Genomic DNA, 27,676 nt, shown 5'->3' with positions numbered 1-27,676 from the left:
GAGATGACGGGCCTGCTCCTCACCTATGCCATGTTCCACGGTAGCCACAGCCACACACGGCTGTCAAGCACCCAAACTGTGGCTACTGTGACTCAGGAACTAGTCACATTGTAATTGATTTGAATTTAAACAGGCAGACGTGACGAATAGCCATGGTATTAGCACAGCTGTATGGGTTCAGGTGGATCTAAGGTGGGAACACCAGACCACCTGCCCTGCCTCTTGAGAAACCTGTATGCAGGCCAGGAAGCAACAGTTAGAACTGGACATGGACCGACAGACTGCTTCCAAATAGGAAAAGGAGGACGTCAAGGCTGTATATTGTCACCCTTATTTAACTTATATGCAGAGTACATCATGAGAAACGCTGGGCTGGAAGAAGCACAAGCTGGAATCAAGATTCCCAGGAGAAATATCAATAACCTTAGATATGCAGATGACACCACCCTTGCGCAGAAAGTGAAGAGGAACTAAAAAGCCTCTTGATGAAAGTGAAAGAGGAGAGTGAAAAAGTTGGCTTAAAGCTCAACATTCAGAAAACGAAGATCATGGCATCTGGTCCCATCACTTCATGGGAAACAGATGGGGAAACAGTGGAAACAGTGTCAGACTTTATTTTGGGGGGCTCCAAAATCACTGCAGATGGCGACTGCAGCCATGCAATTAAAAGACGCTTACTCCTTGGAAGAAAAGTTATGACCAACCTAGACAGCATATTGAAAAGCAGAGACATTACTTTGCCAACAAAGGTCCATCTAGTCAAGGCTATGGTTTTTCCAGTAGTCATGTATGGATGTGAGAGTTGGATTGTGAAGAAAGCTGAGCGCCGAAGAATTGATGCTTTTGAACTGTGGTGTTGGAGAAGACTCTTGAGAGTCCCTTGGACTGCAAGGAGATCCAACCAGTCCATTCTGAAGGAGATCAGCCCTGGAATTTCTTTGGAGGGAATGATGCTGAAGCTGAAACTCCAGTACTTTGGCGACCTCATGCGCAGAGTTGACTCACTGGAAAAGACTCTGATGCTGGGGAGGGATTGGGGGCAGGAGGAGAAGGGGACGACAGAGGATGAGATGGCTGGGTGGCATCACTGACTCGATGGACGCGAGTCTGAGTGAACTTGGGGAGTTGGTGATGGACAGGGAGGCCTGACGTGCTGTGATTCATGGGGTTGCAGAGTTGGACATGACTGAGCAACTGAACTGAACTGAAGGTCTAACGGGTCACACTGTGATGCCCAGAGCAGGGGGTAGGGGTGATAACCACCCCCTCACAGGCCTGTCCAGACAATGAGACCTTATAAAGATACACTTGGGCCAGCCTGATCTCTCTCGATGGGACTCTCCACCTCCCCATTCCCTGAAAGGAGCCATGCTGTCTAGGAAAAGAAGTGGCTGTCAGACGATCGGCTTGTCTGAGCAACTTCAGAGAAGACAGTTTTCCCTTAGCCCAGCACTTCTTGGCTTTTCAGTTCTGGTTGCACATCACCAACTCTGCTGATTGCTGGAAGCTGCAGCTGGTGACTCCCTCTCCCCACCCTCCTGGCCACCCCACCAGTGACAACTCAGGCAGGGGTGGCCTGGCTTCCTTTTGGGTGTTTTCTATGGGTAGCAGCCTGCTCAGAGCTCACAGAAGGCTTGCCCGTCGTCCCAGGCAGAGAGCAAGCCAGGCCCTTCCCCAGAGCTGGCAGGGCCACCTCCTCCTGGAGCCTCACTCGCTGCCCTTCCCCGTGAGTACCACCTTCTTCCTCCTCCCCATCCCAGGGGCACTGGGTCCTCAGCTGTGTGCTGCCACGATGGCTTCTAAAACCCACTCGCTTGCTCAGTGGCCTTGAGCACTGGGTACTTGGCTAGAAGCTGCCAGGGAGGTGGAGGTGAGCCAGGGGGGTGCCTTGCCCAGGCTTCCAGGGTGAGTAATAAGACTGTCTCCCACCCACACGTGTGAGGCTCGGGTTCAAGACAGTCTATTCAGTCATCTGTTCCTTGAAGGAGGGAGAAACAAGAGTGGGGGACGGGTGACAAGAAGGCGGGCCGGGGCTGGGAAAGTGAAGCCCCGATGAGGTCCCTGGGTCTGAGGGGCTGTCCCAGGGAAAATGTGTTTTTGGCAGCATTCTCTGTAGCAGCGAAAAACTGGAAACAAGTGAACTCTGCACCAAGAGGTGACTGGTTAAATGAATCATATAGAATTCAGAGAGTGGGACACTTGGCAGCCACTCAATCTGGTGACATAACTTCACACTGAACTGGCATTAAAAGTGGTCCATGACAGACTGTTAACTAGACAGCAAGACAGAAAACGCTTTGGGTAGTCTGATTCCCTTTCCTTTATGGGCTATATGTGTGTGCATGTATGTGGGATTGTGTTAGAATGTCTAAAAGACCGCATCTCGGAAGACTAACACTGGCCATCCTAGGAAAGGGGTGTTTGGGGAGATTTTATTTTCTTCACTATATATGCTTGCTTTGGGGGATTATTTTTTCTTCATTGTGAATACAGTCCTTTACAATCAGATAAAAGTAAAGCTGCTCTATTGTAAGTGACTCCTCACTGACTACTGCTTCGTCCTGTCAACATACTTGTCCAGCTCTTAGCTGGCTGTGGCCCCTTGGACCCTCTGTGGGAGGGCAGCTGCTGGGTGTGGGGCTGGGATGTGGTACAGCCACCAGTGGGCAAGGCCTGTTCCTCCCTCCCCTCATCCCACAAACCCAAGTTCACCTGCTATTTCAGCATCTGGCGTCTGACAGCCTATTTTTCCAAATATCTGTCCATCTGCTCCGAAGCCCCCTCACATGCCCCTCACTCACAGCCCCCGGGCCCAGCACAGTGCCTGCCCAGCTCTCACTTAGGGAGCAGACAGCCCGAGGGACAGCTCAGAGTCCCTGCTGTCGTGCAACGTGAAAAAGCAGAGCTTCCAAACAAAAACAAAACACAAGAGGTGATTCAACTTCCATGTGGCAAGTTGGACAAAGATCAAAGTCAGGACCTGCCTTCCTGACTCACTTTAGTATCGGTATCCAGTTTTTTGGGGCTACTATGAGTAACGCCATGTGGATTTTCACGCTGGTTACCTTGAAGGACAGCAGAGAATAGAAAAACGATAGATATTAGTGGATCCCAGGCTAACTTTTCTAATAGGCACTTTCCACTCTTAGAGACGTGCAGCTCCCCACTTCCCAGGACCCGGCACATACTTGCTGCTTTCTGGCATTCACACCTTTGTGGATGTCTTTTACATTTCCCTGACCTGGAGTCATGTTTTCTCCCTTCACTGAATGCCCTCATGCTCTTCAGCCTACATGTGTGCGCTCTGAGTTGTTTCTGTTGTGTCTGACTCTTTGCGACCCCATGGACTGTAGCCCACCAGGTTCCTCTGTCCACAGGATTCTCCAGGCAAGAATTCTGGAGAGGGCTGCCATGCCCTCCTCCAGGGGTCTTCCCGAGCCAGGGATCGAACCTAGTTCTCCTGTGTCTTCTGCATTGACAGGCAGGTTCTCTACCACTAGCCCCACCTGGGAAGCCCTCTTCAGCCTACAAGAGCCAGCAAAATTGTTGCCTTCTCAATGAAGCCCTCCTGGATTTTCCCCGGAGCTGGGGACTCGGCTTCCTTCTCCCAATTCCAAAATCATCTCATAGCATTTCCCATTATTGGCATTTGCAGCCATGATGTATCCGCTGTACTTGAATGTGAGCTTCTTGAAGACATGGATCATGTCTTGCACAGTATTTAAGCCAAGAAAGTGTATCCGGTGTCCAGGCGCATTGTTTAAGTGAGCTGTGGGGTGAAGCCTGCTTCCTCATCATTGCAGAGTTCTTTTTATCCCACTAAGAGCCTTAACGCACAGCACTGCACTTGACCCTGGAAGCAAGCCTTTAGAGTAGGTCGGGTGGTCAAGTTCATTTTACAGACAAGGACACCAAGGCTAGGGGAGGGCAGGTCACTCCTTGCTAAGGTCCCACAGGCAGCAAAAGATGGGCCAAGGAGCAGATGGGGGCCGGCGTGCTCCCCCACCTCCCTCCCCCAGGAGACAACAGACAAGCAGGCTTTGCGGACAGGGTGGCTCGCGCACCCCAGCGAGGCCTCGTGGAGCAGCGGCGGGGAGACCTGAGGGGGCACCGAGCCCAGCCCTCGTGTTCTCCCAACAGACGGCAGAGAGGTCTCTTGCTTTCAGTGTGTTTGTCACTTGTGGGTTTTCCCCTTCTGTTTTTCTCTCCTTCTCAGGGGTCAGAAGAAAATGAAAGCAAGCTTTAACACTTGTGCGGTTTGTGGAATAAGACAGAGGCAAACAATATGATAAAGGGCAGGAGGAGCAGATGCAAAGACTCGAGGGGGGGTCTTTAGGTGGTGGGTCTAGGGAGGAATGTTTTTCATTTTCGGTTTCACCCCTGGGCTCTCTCCAAATCGTCTATGAGCCCAAAGCACCTTTATAACGGAAGGAAGATAAACCTTTACAGAGAGCCAGTGTAGCATTCCAAAGTTGCCAATAGTAGCCACAGTGAATTTACTTGCTAGATTTTTTCTTCCAGGGTTAGGAGGGGACGAGTTCCTCCTATGGACAACTTTTGCAAACAGGTGTACAGGACGGAAGAGCGCTGGGGCTTATTTTTTCCTTTTTTTAAGCTGACAAGTTATTTTTAAGATAGCCGTTAAAATAAAATGTTGTACACAAAGTAGAATATGTAAATAGGTTACAAAACCTAAAGGAAAAAAATGAAAGTCACACTTCCCACTGGTCATCCTTGTTTAACCTCCTTCCAGAAAACACTTCAGTACTGCCAGCTATCAAGTGTATAACCTTTTCTGTATTTTTTAAAAGATCATGCATCATAATCTACATTTCGCATGTGTATACCTAAAAATCTTGGTGACCTCCTTGCATCAGTGTGAGGTCTGATTTATTCTCTTTATTGGCTACCTGCGATTTACTGAATGAGTGTATCAGAATATCACCTACTGCTGGATACATAGGTTGCTTTTAGCTTTTCTGATTCTGGGGGTGGCGGGGGAACAACATACAGGATCTTGTGTGTTACTCGCTCAGTGGTGTCTGACTCTTTGCGATCCCATGAACTACAGCTGACCAGGCTCCTCTGTCCGTGGGATTCTCCAGGCAAGAATACTGGAGTGGGTAGCCATGCCCTTCTCTGGGGAATCTTCCTGACCCAGAAATCGAACCTGGGTCTTCTGCACTGCAGGTGAACTCTTCACCATCAGGGCCACCAGGGAAGCCCATTCATGCACCTCTATGTTCTTTTGTGTGAGTACTAGGAGGGCGGGCGTGTTCCCAGCAGATGAACAGCTGAGTCAGAGCTGCTGTGCTCTGTATGTTTTGACAGATAAGGTTTAATCCTCCGAAAAGGTCACACAAATTTACACTCCCCACTGCTGTGTGGAGGCCTTTCCCTCAAACTCTCACCAGCATCATTACCATCAGTCCTTATTTTCAACCTATAACTAGCTATAACCAAATCCATTCTTTATTCTTTGTGTGGCCTCCTCCTTCAGGAATTTGTTTTCTCAGATATTATCTGGTTAATATTTAGTCTTTTTATGCAAGTTAAAAGGAGGTGACATGGGATGGAAAAGAGTCTGGGGCTACATAGATACTAGAAATATATGAAGTGTTTTCTAACAAGTGTCTTAAAAACTATTTCCCTATTTCCCAAGATGTATTAAAATTAAATTAGGTAAGTTGAGATTTTCCCATCTTAACTAGGCAACTTTTTACAAAGATTTGTTTCAGAGCATAAGAGAAAAAAAATCATAAAGTCCATGGGGCAATATGTAATTTGGGGGGAGATCCTTTGAGACTAAGCAAATTTCTTATCAAGTGTTCACCTGCTAATTTCATCATCCATTGGTGATTTTTCTAATTACAGTAATCCTCTGTACTTATTAGTTGGCACCATAAGGAGAGCTTAGTTTTCTCATTTATTTTTCTCAGTATGGATCCACGGATCCTTATTTAATTGAATGTGCTATAATAACTGCCATCATTATTTAATTTGATGCTCAAACTGCCTCAGATTTGGCTAGTGGAACCCTATCAAGTTGGTGCTTCTGTCCTTTGACAAGTCCTCAGTGCCTTTAAACACTTGCTTTCTGGGTTAAAAATCAGTCCCAAGTTCATCTTACAGTCTCCCTGCCCTAACACTGGAATCAGGCATTTCTCCATGGGGTCCTGGTTCCTTGTCAGGAAGAAAGGTATTTAGATACCAAGATCTGGGCACCTGCTGGCCATTATACTGTGTGTCCTTGCTTTTACGTCGTCTCAGCAGAGAGAGTCAGGAAATAAGCTAAAATACAGAACACCTGTGGCTCAGCGGGTAAAGAATCCACCTGCAAGGCAGGAGATGCAGGAGACGTGGGTTCGATTTCTAGGTCAGGAAGATCCCCGGAGGAGGAGGAAACGGCAACCCACTCTCATATTCATCTTGCCTGCAGAATCCCATAGACAGAGGAGCTTGGCGGGCTACAGTCCACGGGGTCGCAAAAGAGAGTTGGCCACGACTGAAGTGACTGAACAAAACACATCCACGCAAACTTATCTGTATCTATTTATCAATCGATTGACTGATCTATCAAACATCATCTGCTGAATCTCTTCTAACCCTAAAAGCCATGGGTTCATACTGAGCCCTCAGTTCCCACCCAACAGCCCAAGGCACTTCAAGGCACTTTGGAGGAGTTACTGGCAGGAAGGCTACAAGGAGGAAGTCCTGGGTGTCTTTCCCCCGCCTGCTAACGGCCCGATATGACTCTGAAGAGGGACAGAAAGAAGAAAGGTTTCATCAGATCTTGCTGTTTTTCCTTTCTTTACTTTGACCACTTTACTGAGATCCAGCTACCAGCACTGCAAATGTCTGAAGGACAGAACCCAAGTTCTGACATTCGTGTACCCCCGTGAGATCACCACACTATCAATTCAGTGAGCATACCGCTCACCCCAGAGGCTTCTTGGCCTGCTCTTGTCCCTTCCTGTCCTCTTGCCCTGCCCTGCCCTGCCCTGCCCTGCCCTGCCCTTCTCTGTCTCTCCAGGAAATCACTGATCTGCTTTCTGTCACTATTGATTAGCTCCCATTTCCTAGAATTTTATACAAGTGGAATCACACAGTATGTACTTTTTTCCGGGTCATTTTGAAATTTATCCACGTTGCTGTGTGTATCAGCAGCTGTTCCGAATTCACTGTATGGATACTCCACGGTGACTTATTCACTCTCCTTGAAGGACAGTTGGGCTGTTCCCAGTAGTTGGCTATTACAAACAAAGCTGCCAGAACATTCCTACGTCAGTCTCTGTATGGATATGAGCTTGCACTTTTCTTAGGCAGATACCACATGACATGTGTTTAACGGGTCTCCATAGTGGCTAGCCCACATAGTATGTTTCTTTTTCTTTCTTTTAATTGGAGCATAGTTGCTTTACGGCACTGTGTTTGTTCCTGCTATAGAGCAAAGTGAATCAGTTAATACATACACGTCCACAGTTTTCAGATTGCCTTCCCATCTAGGTCACCGAAAGAGCATGGAGTAGAGTTCCCTGTGCCATACAGCAGTTCTCGCCAGTTCTTGTCTGTTTTATACACAGTCCTGTATATATGTCAATCTCAATCTCCCCATTCACGTGCTATGTTTCTAAAACAACTACACTCTTAGAAAAGCACGGAGAGTCACGAGGCTGTGTTATGAAAACAAGAATAAAAAAGCCCAACAGGTTACGGTTGGATGTATGAGGGAGCAATTTCCTTCCAGAAGCTTGGGGTGTGGGCTGAACATGCCTCTCGGAAACACACTCACTGAAGGTGTATAAAAAAAGAAATGCCCCACTCGCGCACAGACCCCTTCCTTGAAAGGAACCAAGCTGTTGTTTGCTTGGCCACAGAGGGGTGGGTTTTGCAGAGATTCAAAACACAAGAAAACAACAGCAGAGATTTACCTCAGTTAGTTTGGAGGCCCTCTGCATGAGACAACTGTGTTTTCTTTGGTAAAGAAATGCAGGACTTCCTTTTCCTGCTGAAGTCAAGGTACAGAGCAAACAGGCCCTGAATTTGTAAACTGAGCACGCAGGGAGGTGTCGGGGTGCTGGGCCCCTCCTGGTGAGGGACTCTGACGCTGGCAGAGGCCACCTCACTCTGGGGTTCTTGCCACCTGGTTGCCGAGAGGCCCCTCCAGCAGTCAGCTGGAGCATTCTTTTAAGTCTGCTGTCCTGCCGTCTTCAGGGGACACTTGGTGGATAAAATTGGAGTAGCGGCGCCTGGTAGAAAAGCTGAGTTATGACAAGAAGGGTTAAGGTAAAAAGGATGCGCTGGGAAGACGTCAAAGCCCCCAAGTGCTCTCAAAGGAGAGGTTTCTTTTAACTCTAGGTTAACAACCTAGATGACTGTGAAATCTAGACTCGACTTGAAATCTATTTAAGTCGGCATCAGTATAACATGGATTCTAACTCTGGCTTGGCAGATTTTTTTTGTTCATGAGAACAAAGAAATTTAATGCTTCATCTCCATCTCTCGGTACTTGCCACTGTTCAGTTAAAAGCCAGTCCTCGTTTTGATTTTTGCCCTCTCTTTCTAGAAGCAAGTCTGAGTCTGACCCACCATGGTCCCCACGGAAGCCACAGTGAGTATGGCCACACCCTTGGGCTCCTTGAAGTACACTGCTTTTGGGGCCTCTTTTCGGGGAGTGGGAAGGGCTCCATTGTGGGGGGAGGAGTGCTCTATGGTTTCCCAGGGCAAGAGTTCTGCTGAGCGGTGCTCCAGACAGCTGGTCAGTGCCCAGGACAGAGGGTTCTGTGGACACGAAGCTCTGGAAGAGCTCTGCGGTATGTGTGTGTGTGTGGGGGGGGGGGGGGCGGGGGCAGAGGAGAAGGCTGGTTCAGGTTTTACTCATAGGTGAGGGTTTTATGATCTTTACAATGTGCCTAGTCCCATGTGTCTGTTCTGAAACTCAGACAAAAGACGGCAAAGAATTCATTTGCTTTTAAAAGACCCATGGTGGGCATGTTAGTCGTGATTCTTATCAAACTTTATATAGTCTTTACAAAAAAGCAAATAATGATATATATTTTTCTGAAAGAGGCTCATAGAAATGAGTGAGTACAGCTATGATCCAGAGAATCATTCATGAGTTTACAGCCAAATATAATTAATTATAGAATCTAATAAAATTCCTATGCTTTACTTATATTAAATGCTCACAAAAACATCTAAGGATTTTAATTTTGCTTTCTCAAAGGGAGAATCTGGGTTTTACATGTAGGTATTGAAGTCAAACATTCTTAGTGGAGTTGACAAATGACCTCCATGCTGTATGGAGAGTGGTGGTTGCCACCACTACCGTCAAGCAAGTTATTTATCATATGCTGATGATATTCAGCATAGCATACGTCATCATGTTTCCCGTAACAACAGCAATGACAAAAAGACGATTATTTTGGACCTGCTGAAGTAACAAGGTGCACGTTAAGTCACTTCAGTTGTGTTCGACTCTGCAACCCTACAGACTGCAGCCTGCCAGGCTCCTGTCTGTGGGATCCGCCGGGCTAGGGCCTGGGGCTGCCGTGCCCTCCTTTAGGTGATCTTCCTGACCCAGGGATCGAACCGAGTGTCTGATGTCTCCTGCACTGGCAGGCAGGTTCTGTACTAGTGCCACCTGGAAAGATGAACTAACAAAATAAGTCTCTATTTTTCTGACCAAAGTTAGAACCGTAGTTTCTCCTGAGACAGAATCTGCTCTTTATCCCTGATGCTGGAAACAGGGCTGATAACGTCAGTCATTCGGTTTTATCATTTGGGATCTTGGAAAAATATCCGAACTTTGCAAGGCAGCCCCAGAAAGGAAGGAAATGCGCTCAGATAATGCCCTTTTGTGGTCAAGAGGCGTCCAGCACCGCCGACACGGGGACAAGCTGTGACCTCTGTGGCTATGACCTTGGTCAACAGCCATGACTCTCCTGGGGCCGCTCTTCTGAGACTGGCCGTGTGCCAGTCACCACCCAGGGCGCCGTGGTCTCACAGCAAAGGCGGAGCCACGCTAACAGACGAGGAAAGCCACGCGGGAGGAGGGGTGGAGGGTTCATGGTCAAATGGCACAAAGGACGAGGAGCGCTGGGGGCGTGGCCCCGGCTTCCCAGGCTCCTCCCTGAAGGCGAGTGTCCACGCGGCTCACTGGCTGAAAGCCGCCCCTCCCCGAAGGGGGGGGGGCTTGCCCACTCCCACCACCCTCCCTGCCTGTCTCCCTCCTCTTCTCTCCAGGCCCCCGTCTCCTCTCTCCAGGTGCCCATCCTGGTATAAGGAGCAGGGAAGGATATGGCCTTGGCCCTCCACAGTGGCCTTTCCCCAGAGGTGCCTGGAGCCGGGGGAGGGTATCCCGAGACAAGAGTCAGGAGGGAGGCCTCGGAAAGTCGGGGGAAGATGGAGTCCAGGAGCTGCAGCTTCTTCAATGTCTGGGCCAAGGGCTGCCAAAGGGAGGAAGACACACCTGCACAGGCTCGGGAGCCGGGGCCTGTCGGGTAGAGCGCCTGGCGGCGGGCACTGGCAGGCAGGGCAGGCCCCTTATCTGCTGTGCACTGAGGTTTGCCCCCAGCAAAAGGCAGTTCCCAGCTGCCCTGGGCAGAGGAAGCCACAGGGCATCCTCTGGTGCCCACAGTCTTTCCGGGATGGGTGGGGGGAGGATGCAGATGGGGGATCTGACAGGCGCTCGGCTCAGGTGCTGGGACCCAGACACTGAGGCTCAGGCTTGGTGTGGCCACCGCGAGGTATGGCTTTTCCGGCAGTCACGTACAGATATGAGCGTTGGACCATGAAGGCTGAGCGACAAAGAAATGATGCTTTCGAATTGTGGTGCTGGAGAAGACTCTTGAGAGAGTCCTTTGGACAGCAAGGCGATCAGACCAATCCATCCTAAAGGAAACCAACCGTGAATATTCACTGTAAGGACTGAAGCTGAAGCTCTAATACTTTGGCCACCTGATGCAAAGAGTCAACTCATTGGAAAAGACTCTGATGCTGGAAAACATTGAGGGCTGGAGGAGAAGGGGGCCGCAGAGGATGAGACGGCTGGATGGCATCACTGACTCAATGGAAATGAGTTTGAGAAAGCTCCAGGAGACAAAGGACAGAGGAGCCTGACAAAAGTCAGCCACGAATTAGTGCCTGAACAACAACAAATGACAGTGACAACATCGGAAGGTGCAGGGCAAGGTGCCGGGTCTGGAGGGGCTACAAGTGGCCCAGCCTGGGGCTGAGGGGCAGGGGGCTGGCTCTGGCCTTGACTGTCCCCCAGGGGGAGAGGGTTTGGGCCAGAACCTTCTGTTCCTTGGGTCTGTCTCCTCCTCTATAGTGAAAACCACTCAGTCGTGTCCGACTCTACAACCCCATGGACTATACAGTCTATGGAATTCTCCAGGCCAAAATACTGGTGTGGGTAGCCTTTCCCTTCTCCAGGGGATCGTCCTAACCCAGGTATCGAACCCAGGTCTCCCGCATTGCAGGCGGATTCTTTACCAGTTGAACCACAAGGGAAGCTCAAGAATACTGGTGTGGGTAGCCTATCCTTCTCCAGCGGATCTTCCCGACCCAGGAATCAAACTCGAGTCTCCTGCATAGCAGGCAGATTCTTTACCAACTAGCTATCAGGGAAGCCCCCCTCTATAAGATGGTCTCTAACATCTGAAAGTCATTCTAAAACCTGTTGAGCCTCTAAAAGCTCTGTCTGGGGCAGAAACCAAAGCCCATGTGAGCAGAAGGCGGCCCCCGCTGCTGAGTTCCAGGCCAGTCCCTGGGCATGCTGTGAGACAGTCTCTCACTTACTTAGATGTGTGACTATTAGGCACTTCTCTTCTTGATCAAAATTCTAAAAATCATCCAAATGATATCAACACTCCAATTAAGTAGCCCACTGGGAATCAGAGCCATCCCACGATACTGCCCTGTCTAGGGCCCCTCTGTGCTGTGGAGCTCAGGACCCCGCATGCAGGCGGACCACCCTCCCCCCATCCCATGACAGGCGAGTCAGGGACCTTTCTCGTGGCTTGCTCCACTGCTCTTACCATCACTGGCAAGAACACTGTCCTTTGCAAGTGGTTTCCTTGCCTGGCATGTAGTTTTACTATGTAGTTTTACTATGCTTAGTAAATTCTTGCTGAATGAGTGAACAAATCACATTATTTATTGCCAATGAACAAGAAATAAAGTGCTGTTTCTCAAGCTTAAGGTGATCATGATGACCTCTTAGTTAGTCAAGGAATAAGATGGTGGGATCTTCACACAAACACCATCCATCCTGGCCAGGTCTGGGCCCACCCCCACCCCCCGCCCCTGCCACGGATTGCTGCTCCTCACAGTGAGAGAAGATTCTAGATCTGGCTCAGACCACTGCTCATGGGGGACCACAGGCTGTGAGCAGTCGTCTAGCTGGTGAAGATATCATGTTTTTAAAAGGGTCTAAGAACAACACAATTTGCTAAGAAATGTTTCAAGGGAAACCTTGGGAAAGAGAACCTCTAGACATTCCAGTAAGATGTGGCAGAGAAGGGTCAACCCCATCACAGAGAGACTGAGCACTCCCCAGCAGTAATGACACCCTGTTTTACTCTGTTCCCACGGCCCCTGTCATGTTCCGTAAGAGGCAAGAGGCAGTTACTGAGTGCATACAACAGAAGAGAAAGGACATACGTTCAAACAGGGTCAGAGCAAATGGACAGAACAGCGAGAAAACAGGAAGAGTTAGAACTTGAGTTTTCAGCCTAAAACTGAGCTGTCTGATGCGGTAGCCACAAGTCACGCAGGGCCTGTAAGCACTTGAAATGTGGTCACTCCAACTAAGATGTCCCTTGATTGCGAAATGCACGTAGTCGAAAAATAGTCTATGCAACAAAAGGATGTGAAATATCTTGATAACTTTTATACCGCTTGAAAGTGAAAGTGAAGTTGCTCAGTTGTGTCTGACTCTTTGCAACCCCATGGACTGTAGTCTACCAGGTTCCTCCGTCCATGCGATTTTCCAGGCAAGAATACTAGAGTGGGTTGCCATTTCCTTCTCCAGGAGATCTTCCCGACCCATTGATTGAACCTGGGTCTTCTGCACTGAAGGCAGGCACTTTACCATCTGAGCCACCAGGGAAGTCATTGCTTACGTAACGGAATTATTTTAGACATGCTAGGTTTCATAAAACACATTATTAAGGTGAGACCTACCTATTTCTTTTGACTTCACTTGGCTACTAGAAAATGCAAAATTAAGGAGTTGCCTTATTTCCTATTAGGCAGCACTGATCAAAGGGTTTTACTTGGTTACTATACTTGGGCTACCAGTTTGACTGAGCTTCCCAATTACAAAGGGAATCCTCATCAGTCACAAAATTCATATGGTTCATGAGTTAAAAAAAACTCTCACTTGTTCTTCAGGAAATATGAAAGTGTTGCTTTACATCTCTTTTATATGTAAATGCCAAATGCACGTCTGAGCTAGGTCTTGATGAGTGGACACAGAGCTAGACGGAAACGCCCTTGGAGGTAGGGTGCACGGCAAGCTCCTTAGAAGCCACCTCGACACAGTCCCTGGGATAAACTCAGGGCAGCTTGTGGGAAATCCTCAACCCAGTCCTCAGCCAGGGGGCTCCAGTGCGTGCTCTTGGATGGAAAGTGAGTGGGAAATGAGTGGATTTCAGATCCTTACAGTGACCTCTCTAGGTCTTACTCTGACCCAGACCTTGAGAACAGCCTTTGTGGATGGCTTCTCCAGCCAGAGCAGTGTATCCAGGGCTGAGAGAGCAGAGAGGACAGAAGAAATGGCCTGGCCACCTCAGAATTCCTCCTGGAAGCCAGCTGCCCCTCATCTGGACGAGGGGCCCACCCCTACCCAGAAGGTCCCGGATTAAATGCATGCATATCCTGTACTCCACACAAGGTCTGGCATGCACTTGGGGCTCCGACAGTAGGGAAGCAAATAAGCTGCTAAATACCTGACATTTATATCTGCAGGGAGATTTTCAGAGGATCCTGTGCCTGAGAGCCAAAGGGTGTTTACCCACCAGTGACGGACAAAGCTATGAGTGCAAGTCTCGACACAGGCGTGTCCAGGCTTCCCCTGGCCTAGGACACGAACTCTTCCTCTGTCATCACCCTAAAGATGCCCAGCACTCTGACCCTGTAAGGATGACACAGGCTGGCCTTGTGGTCTCAACGAAATTCATTCAATTCCAGGTTTTTTATGTGTGAATTCAATCACTCTGAAAATATGCCTGGAGAGTCCTTAGCTGTATCTAAGGGGGTGTGTGTGTGCATGCGTGCTTGTATGCACATTGTGAGGGTGTGAGTACAGGTGTCTGAATGTGTGCACGTATGTGCAGGGGTGTGTACATGTGAATATGTATGTGTATTCGTGTAGGCACGCTTGTGTGCATGCGTCTGTAAATGTGAGGACTTGTGAGGGCTGGCTTCATGGGCGGGTGGCAAGGGCCTCATGCTTAGAAGTGTTGCTTGATTTAATGCTCTACTGTCTTGAAATTCGTAACAAATTCTCAACAAGGGGCCCTGAAATCACGCAGCGTGTGCTGGTTCCTGTGTATGTGCATGTGCGTGAGGGTGTATACATAAGCGTGTGTGCTCATGTGTGTGCACACGTGTAACTGGGTGCGTGTGTGACTGTTGCTGCTCAACAGAGGATCCGTAGCTTTCAGAGGATTCGGGGGAATCTGGAGCCAGAGAAGTGTGAAAGCCTCTGGGGACCTCTCAGGGAGTGCAGAGTAGGCAGGAGAAGGAGCAATCAGGCTCGTCGAATTCGCTGGATGAGTTCGCCGGCCAGTGGCCCCGAGACCCTCCTCCATCCCGATGGAGCACCTGTCACGTGGGCTGTGACTGTTCCTTTGCTTGCGTGTCTCTTCCCAGAGGGGGAAAGTTCCTTGAGAGTGGCAACCACACTTGACTCTTCAGCTCCTGCTTAATAAACATTTGTTGAATAAATAAATCATTTACAATCTAAGCAGATGCTCTCAGAATTCCTATTTCCTACACACACATTTCTTCTGCCTTCTCACAGCCTTTTGGGGTTGGAAGGTTCAAGGGCTCCGTGCCTTTGCCATCAGACTGAAAAGCCAGCCCCTGACCCAGTGTCGCCTGTGTCTCCTTGCAGAGCCTAATCCTTAACCCGTCAGATGACTACGGCTACGATGGCACGCTGCCCATGGAGTATGACACCAACTTGACAGACTACTTCTGTGAGAAAAGCCACGTCAGGCAGTTTGCGGGCCACTTCCTCCCGCCCCTGTACTGGCTCGTGTTCATCGTGGGCGCCGTGGGCAACAGCCTCGTCATCCTGGTCTACTGGTACTGCACGAGAGTGAAGACCATGACTGACATGTTCCTTCTCAATTTGGCCATCGCTGACCTCCTCTTTCTCACCACCCTGCCCTTCTGGGCCATTGCCGCCGCTGACCAGTGGAAATTCCAGACCTTCATGTGCAAGGTGGTCAACAGCATGTACAAGATGAACTTCTACAGCTGCGTGCTGCTCATCATGTGCATCAGTGTGGACAGGTACATCGCCATCGCGCAGGCCATGAGGGCGCAGATGTGGAGGCAGAAAAGGCTCCTGTACAGCAAGATGGTCTGCTTTACCATCTGGGTGATGGCGGCCGCGCTCTGCCTCCCGGAGCTCCTGTACAGCCAAGTCAAGGAGGAACACGGAACTGCTATCTGCACCGTGGTCTACTCCAGCAACGAGAGTACCAAACTCAAGTCGGCTGTCTTGACCCTGAAGGTCACCCTGGGCTTCTTCCTCCCCTTTGTGGTCATGGCTTGCTGCTATGCCATCATCATCCACACCCTGATCCGGGCCAAGAAGTCCTCCAAGCACAAGGCCCTCAAGGTTACCATCACTGTGCTCACCGTCTTCGTCCTGTCTCAGTTCCCCCACAACTGTGTTCTGCTGGTGCAGACCATCGATGCCTACGCCACGTTCATCTCCAGCTGTGCCCTCTCCATCAAAATTGACATCTGCTTCCAGGTCACTCAGACCGTGGCCTTTTTCCACAGTTGCCTGAACCCTGTTCTCTACGTTTTTGTGGGTGAGAGGTTCCGCCGGGATCTTGTGAAGACCCTGAAGAACCTGGGCTGCATTAGCCAGGCTCAGTGGGTTTCATTCACGAGGAGAGAGGGAAGCCTGAAGCTGTCATCTATGCTGCTGGAGACAACCTCAGGGGCTCTCTCCTTGTGAGGTGGCTTCTCTGAGGTGGGCGGTCCTTTTGGAAGTGTCCAGAAATTCAGAGACAGCTTCCCTTACTGACAGGCCAGAGGGAAAGTGGAGAAGGAGAAGCAGTGAGAAAAGGGAAATAGAAAACTCAGAAAGGGATGAATTTGAATAGCATTATTACTTTTGGTCAGGATTTGCCAAGTTGGACTCTTTAAAACTGACTGGCCATCCCAGGAGACTGCTGCCTGGCTCCTGGCTGCAAAGCCTGTGGTTTTCAGAGGAGGATTAATGAATGACAGACACTGCAGGCCTCCGTGGCTTTGCCACTTGCCTGAGCATTAATGCAGCTGAGCCCTGGAGGAGGCATTTGATTTCTCGGAGCCCTGGGAATCGCTGTGGCTTTAGTTCTTGACGGCATCTCTTCCAAAAGAAGACACAGAAGCATCGGCCACTGCCACAGTCCATGAATGCACAAGGCTTCATGAAAGCTTCTGTCTTTGGAGAATTTCTGCTCTGGTTTTGGGGGCTGATACCCATGGCAGGTGTTGATCTAGATCCTTCCAAACAACCTCGGATCTAATTCCCTTCTGCTCTCCTTGATCTCTTTGGGGCCAGTGAGGGTCCTTGTTCCTGTTCTGAAACTATCTGCAGCACTGGTCAGTGAGCCTTTGGGCGACTGGCCGTACGAGCATGTCACCTGAACTCTGCTGGCTTCCAACGCACGTCTTCTGGAGGCCCTGTGATTCCTCACCTGACTGCCACGCTGATCTGGGCAGGAGTCAGCTTGTCCCCTGGTGCCATCGAAGTGGTCTTCACAACCCGTGCAGGGAGATTAAGAACCTGGGTTGGTGGGGACCTGGCTCCACTATGGGCTCACTCTATTGAGTGGCTGGTATGATGGTCCACTCTGTTCCCTATACAATGGACTGGCCCTATTTGCCCTCTTGTTTCTGAGGCCACTGGACGGATATTTGCCTCCATGCTTCTCTTTTTCATATTGTATAATGCTAACATTTTTAAAAAAGCTTTCAACTTAGAGATTAGGCTGAAAAAAAATGTAACTTACCTTTGTGTCTCTTTTTACTATTTGGCAAATTTATCACATTAAATATTTTCATTTATTAGAAAAGTGCTTTTTAAATGACTGTTTACAAATATCCATTACTTTTCACTTTTTTTTTTTACCCTGTCTCTATATTTTAAATGTGTATACAGATCAAACAGCCACATTAGAGTATGAAGAATAAGAGACTGGGATAAGGAAATAACACTTCCAAAATACCATAAAACCATTTTGGCTGAATAATTCCTAATTTCTTCTCTGGGCAAACTTATCTTCCAAGTTTCTCCAGGTGAGTCCATTGGTATTTCCAAAGAGGACGATCAGAACAGGATCATGAACCATTCCGGCTTTGCCACTTGCTTCAGAGAAGGCATCTCATTTTCCCAGTGCATTGTGAGTTGCCGTAGTTTCTGTTCCAAGGCCATCCCTTCCAAAGGGGACACCAAAGCGCTGGACTCTGCAACAGCGTCCTTTCCCCACCCACTTCTAAGCTACACGTCAGTGAGGAATAAAGTGAGCAGAAAGTGGACAGCAGCAAGAAGAGCAAGAGTTGACGCGCAGGCCCTGCCAACCCACCCAAGTGTGGGCAGCTGGTGGCAAACAAGCATTGGCCTGGGACCAGCAGGCCAACGTGGGTCCCAGCACAATAAGAACCACCTACAGTCAAGGGGAGGCTGAACTTCCCAAGGCAGTCTATGGACAGAGCTGTCCATGTGCCCACCTCTTCCAGAAGGCGACTCAGATATCCTCTGAGAAACCTAGAATAAGCAACAGGAATGGGCCAAGCCTAAATAACCCTGTGCAGTTCAGTGGGAGAACCTGACTGGGTTTGGCTTATTCATCCCATGCCCTTTTGATACTGCGGTTCTGGCACTATGTGTCCTGGGGGCTCCACTGGAGCTGAGGATGGGGAGAGGGATGAAAGCAGGGAGGAAGGAGCCACGACTGTGCTTGTTCAATCTCCTCCAGCCTAGAGTCACTTATGGGACATCATGATGGAGATTAAGTGGCAGTTCAGAGGTAGTTTGAACTGAACTACATGTTAGTTTTGCCAACAAAGGTCCAATCAGTCAAAGTTATGGTTTTTCCAGTAATCGCATATGGATGTGAGAGCTGGACCATAAAGAATGCCGAGGACCGAAGAACTGATGCTTTAAAATTGTGGTGCTGGAGAAGACTCTTGAGAGTCCCTTGGACTATAAGGAGATCAAACCAGTCAATCCTAAAGAAAATCAACCCGAATGATTCATTGGAAGGACTGATGCTAAAGCTCCAATACTTTGGCCACGTTATGCAAAGAGCGGATTCACTGGAAAAGACCTTGATGCTGCGAAAGACTGAGGGCAGGAGGAGAAGGGGCAATAGAGGATGAGATGGTTGGATAGCATCACGGACTCAATGGACATGAGTTTGAGCAAGCTCCAGGAGATGGTGAAGGAGAGGGAAGCCTGGTGTGCGGCAGTCCGTGGGGTCACAGAATCAGACACAACTGAGCAACTGAACAACAACAGAGGTGGATAAGGCTTTGACCAATGAATGTTAGTTGAGGAAAAAGTGCCACGGACTCTACTTTCCCCCCTTTGATTTTTAGGGAAGGAGATGAACGCCACAAGAACCACGGACCCTGCACTGAGCGCGATGACCACCCTTAGTTCCAAGGGCCTCTGTTAGCACCCGCCTGACTGTCCCAGTCCTACCACAGCGGCAAAGGAGGACTAAAGATACACTGCAGCTGCATTATATTTTAAAGATTTTAAGTATCCTCTGTTGGTAAATCAGTTTTTAAAGGATTGCATAAATAGGACCATTTTACATTCAAATTAAACTAGATCTTAGAAGCAGATTTATCCTAAGATAAAAACATTGGAAGGATCAGCAGGAGGACACCCACTAGGACACCCATTCAACATTTCTAGGAAATATGTCTGTGAGTACCTTCCTGAAGTAATGATAAAAAAGGATTATAATATAATTACATTTTTACAGGAACTCTATAGATCAGAAAAATCAGGAAACTGAATGAAATACATCAGAAAAGATACTGCTTTACCTACTAAAATTTCAACACATGACAATGTGTACATTCAAAGGGGAATGCTGTTTTGATGTAAGATGTGAGATATGGATGTGAGAGTTGGACTATAAAGAAAGCTGAGCACCGAAGAATTGATGCTTTTGAACTGTGGTTTTGGAAAAGACTCTTGAGAGTCCCTTGGACTGCAAGGAGATCCAAGCAGTCCATCCTAAAGGAAATCAGTCCTGAATATTCATTAGAAGGGCTGATGCTGAAGCTCCAATATAGCCTGTTTCAAAGTGAGGTCTGGTCAAGGGGTGCTAAATGACTTTGACAAAAGGGAGATTATCACGGCCTCCAGTATCTGCACCTCACACATTGTAGACGCTCCAAAGAAATCTCTCTCTTCATTTGACAGGTTGTTACTGATTGTTTACTATGAGTGATTAATAAATAGCATGGTTTTAGAATTATCATTGCAACCAAGACTTGGTGGTTCTGCAACAGTTTCCTTGGCCCGACTCTATATGGCCCCCCTGTTCCAACTGTGGTCTGAGCCCAGCAACCTCCTGGGACAGGGAATGTCTCTCTAATGAATTCTGTATTATTGTTACAGACAGCCCAAATAGCTAATGTCCCTTTCAATGTATTATAAAAACCTACAAAAGACGAGCAAATGTTTCTCTCCAACATGTGACTCTTTGTGAGTTCCCCTTCTCTCTTGACATATTTGGGCTTCCCAGGTGGCGCAAGTGGCTAAGCACCCGCTTGCCAATGCAGAGGATGCAAGACACACACACACACAGAGGTCGCTCAGTCGTGTCCGACTCTGCGACCCCATGGATTGTAGCCCACCAGGCTCCTCGGTCCATGGGATTTTCCAGGCATGAATACTGGAGTGGGTTGCCGTTTCTTTCTCCAGGATGTAAGACACACGGGTTCAATCCCTGGGTCGGGAAGATTCCCTGGAGGAGGGCGTGGCAACCCACTCCAGTATTCTTGCCTGGAGAATCCCATGGACAAGGAGCCTGGTGGGCTACAGTCCATAGGGTCACAGAGAGTTGGACATGACTGAAGTGACTTAGCATGCACACAGCTTCATGCCAGGCTGGCAAGGTTTCTCTGCCCAATCCTATTTCCTCCTACTTCCCTTCACTGTTGGCAATCCTGAATAGACATTTGCCCCCAAGATTCCATCTCAGCATCTGCTTCTAGAGAAGTCAGCTTGCAACAACCTTTTCATCAGAGGCTGGCCTAGCAAAAGCACATTTGAGACCTGTCAGGCAAAGAGCACAGGGTACCCAGAGCTACAGTGTTCTGTGAACATCCGTCACAGAGCTCATCTCTGCAGGCTGGGAGCAGAGGCCTGACTGACCTTAATTCAACCATCAGCAGACCGCTGTGCACACCAGCAGCCTGCCAGGCCCCGTGGGCACCGGACAGACATGGGCTTGCGTCTTCTGGCTGTCATCTCCTGCTTGCTTGCTTTGTGCTGGGCACATACATAATACTGTACGTAATTCCAACCAGTCTGCAGACGAAGGGGCTGAGCGCTTCAGAGATCAGGAACCCACCCAGCATCACACTGTAGCAACCGACAAGGCCAGGACATCATCCCGGGCATGTCTGGCACTCAAGCCTTGACTTTTGCCCACCAGGCTGTCCCACCTTGCATGTGTGACATGGTCAGACAAATCAGCCGCTGCTTTGAAGGGTTGACCAACACTGTGCCAAGCTCCAGGCTGAGTACCAGGGGCTGCAAAGATGCATGGGCAGAGACTGGGCTGGCACTGCTTTAGATACCACTGCACACAAACTCAACAATGACATGGGACAGCTGAGGCCCTGCTGAGCCCTCTGTCAAAAGTGGGCCACGGGACAATGACATCATTCTCACAGGCTCCTCCTCAAACACGTGCAGTTGTGGGGCCTCAAATTCTTCATGTGGGAGCCACAGATTCTGCTGCAGGTCTGAGGATGCGCAGATCCAACGACTCTGCAGCCAAACCTGGCCAGAATTCTGGACACCCACCGTCCTCCTCACCCCACGCTGTCCCCGTTGGTCTTCCTAGCTCCTTTCTCACAAACAGTCCATCTGCCCGCTGGACGCCACCTCAAAGTGCGACAATACCACAAGGAACAGAAGAAGCATCTTGTCAAGCCCTACTCAAACTCCTGACCCATAAAATCATGAGATACAATAAAATGTATTATTGTTTTCAGCCACTGAGTTTTGGGGTAATTTGTTACATAGCAGTTGATAAATGGAATACCAAGGAGCCAACAATTTTGCCATTAGTCTTTCAACTCCAAAGCAATGACGTGAGCAACCTAGGCTGAACCCGCAGGAGCTCATGGCACAGACCCAGCGTTATAGAAGAGGCTGGACAAGGTGTCAGACAGTCCACCCCGCAATCCCCTAGGTGACTCTGGCTGGATCTCTCCCAGCCACATGCTTCCTCCGCCACCTGCTGAGGTCTCTGCTTAAACACCACCTTCTTTTCCAGGCCATCCCGGCCCATCCACAGTCCCCTTCTCTGCTCTGCTCTTCTCCGCGCTTGGCACCACCTGACGCTTCAGAAGTATAAACTCGGGCAGGGACTGTTCTTCTTTTCTGTTCACTGCTATTTCCCAAGTGCCTACGACAGACCCCACACATGACGGACACTCAGTCAATGTGTTGAGAGAATCAACGGCCCCTCCAATTTCAAATATTTGGTTCTGGGAAGTGCACTTACTGTTGTGAAATCCTGCTGTCTTGGGAAAATACAGCACTTGATAACGATATTTTACCAATCTCATTGAACAAAAACTTATGGAGCATTTTCTAGGTGTCAGGCACTGGGCTTAGGTGATGCTAAGGAAAAGCAGACACAGGTCCAGTGCCCACAAAGCTCACAGTTCACAGACGACAATCAGACCATCATGAAGAGAGGGTTTTGAGATGCTAGTGTGTTACAAGAGGCTCTGACCTACTGTGTGGATGAGAGGCGGGGAAGGTTTCCCCAAGGAAGCGGCGTTAAGCTGAGAGCTAAAGGATGAGCAGAAATGAGCTACAGGAGGAAGGAGAGGGAGGGTGCACTGGGAGGATGGGGTAACATGTGCAAAGGCCCTGCGATGCCCATGCCTGTGTGACACTGCCAGGCCAAGTGCCCCCGCCACTGAGCTAGTTCAGGTTATTACCACTCATGCTCTTCTCGTTTTAGTCTTTAAATATGAAAATTAAGAAACACACACACATAGGCCTTCCTTGGTGGCTCAGCAGTACAGAACCCTCCTGCTGATGCAGGGGACATGGATTCAATCCCTGATCCCGGAAGATCCCACGTGCCTTGGAGCAACTGAGCCTGTGCACCACAACTACTAAGGCTGCGGTCCAGTTAGGGCCTGGGGGCAGCAACGCTGAGCCCGTGCGCCCTGGGGCCTGTGCTCTACGAGAGCAGCCACTGCAATGAGGAGCCCGTGCACTGCGGCTGGAGAGTGGCCCACGCACCAACAAAGACTCAGCACAGTCAAAAAATAAAAGTCGCTCAGTCGTGTCCGACTCTTTGCGACCCCAAGGACTGTAGCCTTCCAGGCTCCTCTGTCCATGGGATTTTCCAGGCAATATACTGGAGTGGATTGCCATTTCCTTCTCCAGGGGATCTTCCCAACCCTGGGATTGAACTTAGGTCTCTCACACTGTAGACAGACACTTTACTATCTGAGCCACCAGGGAAGTCCAAGTAAGAAAACATACATAAATGTGGCGAGAAGAGCATAACTAACCTCCTCATGCCCATCACTCAGCTCCAACAGCAATCCACACTCTCTGCATTCTAGTCCCACCCACAACACCCACCTTGTCCTCCTTTCCCTTTCTCTTCGCTCTTGCTTCCTTTGCCCCCCTTCCTGCATTTGCTCCTCCCTTCCCCCCTTTCTTCCTTCACTCCTACCTTTCTCTGTTAGCTTCTCCCTTTGCTACGGTATTTTACAGCAAATCCAAGACATCATATACTTCCCCTCAAAAATCATGCTCCTGGGGCTTCCCTGGCAGTCCAGTGGTTACGAATCCACCTGCCAACTCAGGGACGCGGGTTCCATCCCTGATCCGGGAAGATCTCACATGGTGTGGGGCAAGAAAGCCTGGCTGCCGCAGCTACTGAGGCCCGAGTGCCTAGAGCCCACGCTGCATCACAAGAAAGCCTGCGTGCAGCAACAAAGATCCAGCACAGCCAAAAATAAATAAAAAAAATAATAAAATCATGCTCTTACCCTTATAAAGCTCCAGGTATAAATGAGTGAATGAATACCTGATGGAAACTTCCTGTTTGGCTAGGCCACCTCTTACCAAAGGGACCAAGGGAGGTATGAAGCTAGTCGGGAATGAGTGAGCAGACACTACAAGGTCTCATACTGTGGGTGACACTTTCTTAGTGGGACTAACAATCTAGGGAACTCAGAATATTCTGGCAAGACCAACAAAGGTAGAGTGAGCCCCAGCACTGTCCCTTGTTCAACTTTTGGAATCCAGAAAACCTCAGAGCCAGAAGAGATCTGATCCACTGAGACGGTGTGGGACCATGAGCTGTAATTCTCAGCACATAACTGATAAACCTCTTGTAGGGAGGATGATACATAGTAAGGGTTTACAGGTCAAGGGCTGCCACAGCATAGCTTGGTTTATGGAAGGTTTTTTGTTTTTTTTTTTTAAATCATTGGAGAATCTACTTTCCAGTGAAATGAGAATGGTCTGGAGGAAACTGCTGCCACAGCCATCTCAGCCTTGTAGTAACATGTTTTCCAAATGGTTCAGACTTACCAGCTTCCCTGGGTCTTCGGTTTCCTCATCTGTAACAGGTGGCTGACTTATGGCAAGAGCCTATTAAATTACTTATGCTGCTATTGATTACATGTTATAAATAATAAGCCAGTGCTGCAATGAGCTGATCTTTCTCTTCTTTTCCATGAAGACCTGCCAGAACCCAAAGGTCCTTAACCTTTTGTTCCCTTATATACCCCTTTGACAATCTGGCAAAGCCTTCTCAGGATGTTTTAGAATGAATAAAATATATATGATTACAAGGGAAGCCAATTACACGGAAGCATAATTCTCTATTAAAATAAATTTGTGAACTAGTAATACACGTCTCTTCATGAACACGGTTAAAAAAAAAATCTACAGCAGGTATAACAACCACCTTCACTTCACAGTGAAGATGAGCATAAATAATATGTAAAGGGTCTGCAACAACTTTTAAGTAACAAGAAAATATCTGTCACTCCCACCAGTGGCAGAGACACAGGTCTTGCTAATACTCATGTGGCATGTAGTCTATATTCATAATTGAAGGAAGAGCTAAATTTTAGCTAGATAGTAGAGGAAAGGTGTCATTTTCCCAAGTTCAAAGACCTTCTGAATTCTGTGTATGGACCAGTTTAGGAATCCCTATTTAACCCAGACCCTTTGATACCAAACTCATAGTTCTTCCTCTAAATCTTAAATTGTGGACACGTACGGAACTACTTCAGGTTTGGGGAAGGGAATGTTTTTCCATTTACAAATGACCGGTTGGGTAACATGTCCCTTGAATAAGAACATAAGCCATAAAAAAGTTATGGTTGTAAAAAGGTTTTACCTGTAGGATAGTTTCATACGAGGTGGTTCATTTGGAAATATCTTCCTCTCTAAGAATGACATTTTCATCACTGCATCCCAGTGCTTGGACCAATGAGCTGAGGGAGAGGTCCTGGCTCCAAGATTTGAGGGTCACTGGCAAAGTTGAATTAGGAGACAGATCCATTAGCTGATTTTACCCCTTCAAGTTCTAACCAAAATGGTGACAGAGTGGTGATCATCAAGGACTTTCTGGCGTGGTCCACGGATCTCACCTCCGCCAGTATCTTCATCTGGCAGACTTGTGAATGAACTGGACCCAGTGAACCAGAGTTGACATGCCGCCTGCCCGTGACTCTGTATTTTAATGTAACCCAAAGATAAGCACTTTCTTCTAAGAAACTCTCTGCTACTTACGTTGTATTTACTGACACTTAATAAACGAACAGTTTGACTATGGAGTAAAACTGAGCCCTGGGGGAGCCTTGGGCTTTCCCTGATAACACCTGAACCCTTGATAGCCAAGGAGCCCGTGCGCCTGATCTGCGCCTAATGGGCCCCTGTCCCTCTTGCACAGGTTCATCTTGGGGGCATGAATGCGTGGTCCTTCTGAGAACATACAGCAGGTCTGTGGGGGCCCTTGCTGGTGCAGAAGGGCTGTCTTTACAAAGACTTCTGGTTTCACACATAGACCCTGTTATGCAAAGGCCACTTGAGGGCTGATGCTGCGGCCACTATGAGAAAGCACGTGGGGCCCTGAAGTCAGCCTCAGGGTCAGAGGAACAAACTGGATTCCTTTCTCCAGGCCTGCAGTCACTGCCTTTGTTGTCTGTTCGGTACACCTGCCATTCCCCCACTGCTCCTTCCCTCCCACGAGAAAGGTGGCTTCTGCTCACCTGGCCTGCGGCGTGGCCCCAAGAGAAGGCCCTTCCTGCTGCTGACCCTCCTTTCTCACCCCTCCTTCGCTCTGCTAGCCTTTGGGCCTCCCCTACCCCCTCCCACTTTCCTTTCTCATGCCAAGGAGAAGCCAGCGCCTGCCCCACTGACCTGGCAGACGGATGGGTGACCTCCCAGAAAAGGTGTCCTTCTCTCCTCAGGGCTGTGGGAGGTCTCCCTGAAATCGCCTTTCCCTGGAGCATCCTGCAGCAGCTGCAGGCCCGAAGCCAAAGGCGCTCTGGAAATGAGGCCTTCCCTGGGGAAGGGCACTCACCGCACCTCGGGTTTGGAGAGGCCTGGCTCCCTTTGTTCATTATGGAGCTAAGACAACTCATTCCAGGCTTCAGATAGGCTGCCAAGTCTGCGATAACCTCAGTATGAACCTGCCAGAAGGTTGAAGAAACCACACCAGCCTCCAGCCTCCAGCCTCCCCCCGGAGCTCGAGGGATGGGGGAGGGACGAGGGGACACACATCAAAGCCCAGAGACCGGTGATCATACTGTGGCTCGGCTTTACTATCTTTCTTCAGCAACCAGCGAGTGTGGGAAAAGTAAAAGGGTGACCTTTCTTTCAACCCTAACCCACTTTGAGCAGCTTTCACAACAGCTCTGCTCTCCCCTGGGTTTTGATAGCTTCAGCTTTAACCGCTCTCTCAATAAAAGTCCGTTTTCTCATTTCAGGCGACAGATTTCACCATCTATTTGCTTTGCAGATGTGTGTGGGTGGCGGGCTTCACTCGCCAGATTTTTCCCACGCATCTTCAAACCGAGAGGTCTGACCCTGGCTGAAGTGTCCTTCTGAGTCACCCGGGGAATCGCTACATCCTCTGGGCGGAAGAGGCATCGCAGGCACCGGCACGCGTCTACAGACACCGAGAGGGCCCAGAATTCCCAGAATTGTGTGGGGGCTTGGAAAACCAGGAGCGGAGGTTTGGTTTGCTCACCTTGGGGCGGCTCAGCAGGGGCGGAGAGGTGCACCAGGAGCGTGGCACGGAGGCCCCGGATCCCAGCCCAGATGGAGCAGCCTGTATCTGTGTCCCGGTCCGTTCTCCCAGTCCATGTGGCCTCTCTGCAGGGCCTTTCCTATGAACACAGAATTCCTTCTGCGGTGCTGTTTCAGGCACTTGGATCGAGCACTCTTCCATCCCTGGACAGGAGAGGCTTGAGGGCACAGGAGGCTATACGTGTCCGATCCAGTAACCAGCTCACTTCCATCCTCCCCAAATCGGCCCTGTGGCCTTGCCCTTGTCCTTCTCTACCATGGGGGTTTTGGGGGTTGGTCTCCGGCCAAGTTGGCCACCGGGATTGCTGATGGCCTAGGGCTGACCGTGGTGCCCAGTGTCTTCACTGATTCAGAGGCTGGTGAGCACCGTGCTCTGTGCTCCCTGCTGCGGGATGAGGCAGAGCAGGGAGATGAGGATGAAAAACAGGGTCCTGGAGCTGCAGGGAACAATACACTTCCGGGAAGAGTCACCTACTCCTGAGTAACTGATCAAAGCGGCGGCCGCGGGAGATCCAAGGCAGGAAGGCTGCAAGAAGGGGAGTGGAGGGAAGGAGGGCTGGGGGGACCCTGTGGGGCACAGGGCGCCCCAGAGGCGAGTGCGGATGCACCGCCTGGCCCACGCTCAGTCTGCCCAGGGGAGGAGCGACGGGGACCCGGCCCTCGGGGCCCATGTCCAGGGTCTTCGCTGCCCCTCTCTGCTGCCTCCTCTAGCAGCCCTACCTAGATTGGGATCCACCTTGACTAACCGTGGTTTTAGGCCACCCGTGACCTCCTCCCCAGCTCCATCATTCTGGTAAATCAGGCTGCTCTTCGTGGACCAGGGGAGGGCTGGAGAATTTTGCTGAACACAGAAGCTCTTCTGGCAGAGGGCAGTGGGTTGGT

General features: G+C 49.5%; 1 protein-coding gene and 1 long non-coding RNA gene across 5 annotated transcripts in view; one reads left to right on the top strand and one right to left on the bottom strand.

The window, feature by feature from the left end:
- LOC138424265 (uncharacterized) overlaps positions 1 to 27,463 on the bottom strand; it is a 43,558-nt gene extending 16,095 nt beyond the window's left edge. The window contains exons 1-2 of one of the 2 annotated variants that reach the window (XR_011250717.1): positions 25,904 to 27,463; positions 24,879 to 25,012 (exon numbers count right to left, since the gene is read on the bottom strand). This is a non-coding gene — a long non-coding RNA (uncharacterized lncRNA). The remainder of the gene's footprint in view (positions 1 to 24,878; positions 25,013 to 25,903) is intronic. The other variant, XR_011250716.1, reaches the window with a different exon arrangement.
- On the top strand, positions 1,553 to 19,733 carry CCR9 (C-C motif chemokine receptor 9). 3 transcript variants are annotated; one of them, XM_069560876.1, is made up of 3 exons: positions 1,553 to 1,726; positions 8,567 to 8,611; positions 15,125 to 19,733. In XM_069560876.1, the coding sequence occupies exons 2-3, from the start codon at positions 8,591 to 8,593 to the stop codon at positions 16,205 to 16,207; spliced, it is 1,104 nt and encodes a 367-aa protein (XP_069416977.1). In that variant the 5' UTR covers positions 1,553 to 1,726; positions 8,567 to 8,590; the 3' UTR covers positions 16,208 to 19,733. The 3 variants fall into 3 exon arrangements, with proteins under 3 accessions (XP_069416977.1, XP_069416979.1, XP_069416978.1); XM_069560878.1 differs by having other exon boundaries at positions 1,578 to 1,726; positions 8,567 to 8,813; XM_069560877.1 differs by lacking the exon at positions 1,553 to 1,726 and adding an exon at positions 7,945 to 8,019.
- Positions 27,464 to 27,676: the final 213 nt, after the last annotated feature.

Source organism: Ovis canadensis, chromosome 19 (assembly GCF_042477335.2).
Source record: "Ovis canadensis isolate MfBH-ARS-UI-01 breed Bighorn chromosome 19, ARS-UI_OviCan_v2, whole genome shotgun sequence".
Lineage (NCBI taxonomy): Eukaryota > Metazoa > Chordata > Mammalia > Artiodactyla > Bovidae > Ovis > Ovis canadensis.
Note: the sequence above shows the minus strand (reverse complement) of the source record. Positions and strands in the feature narration are given on the sequence as shown.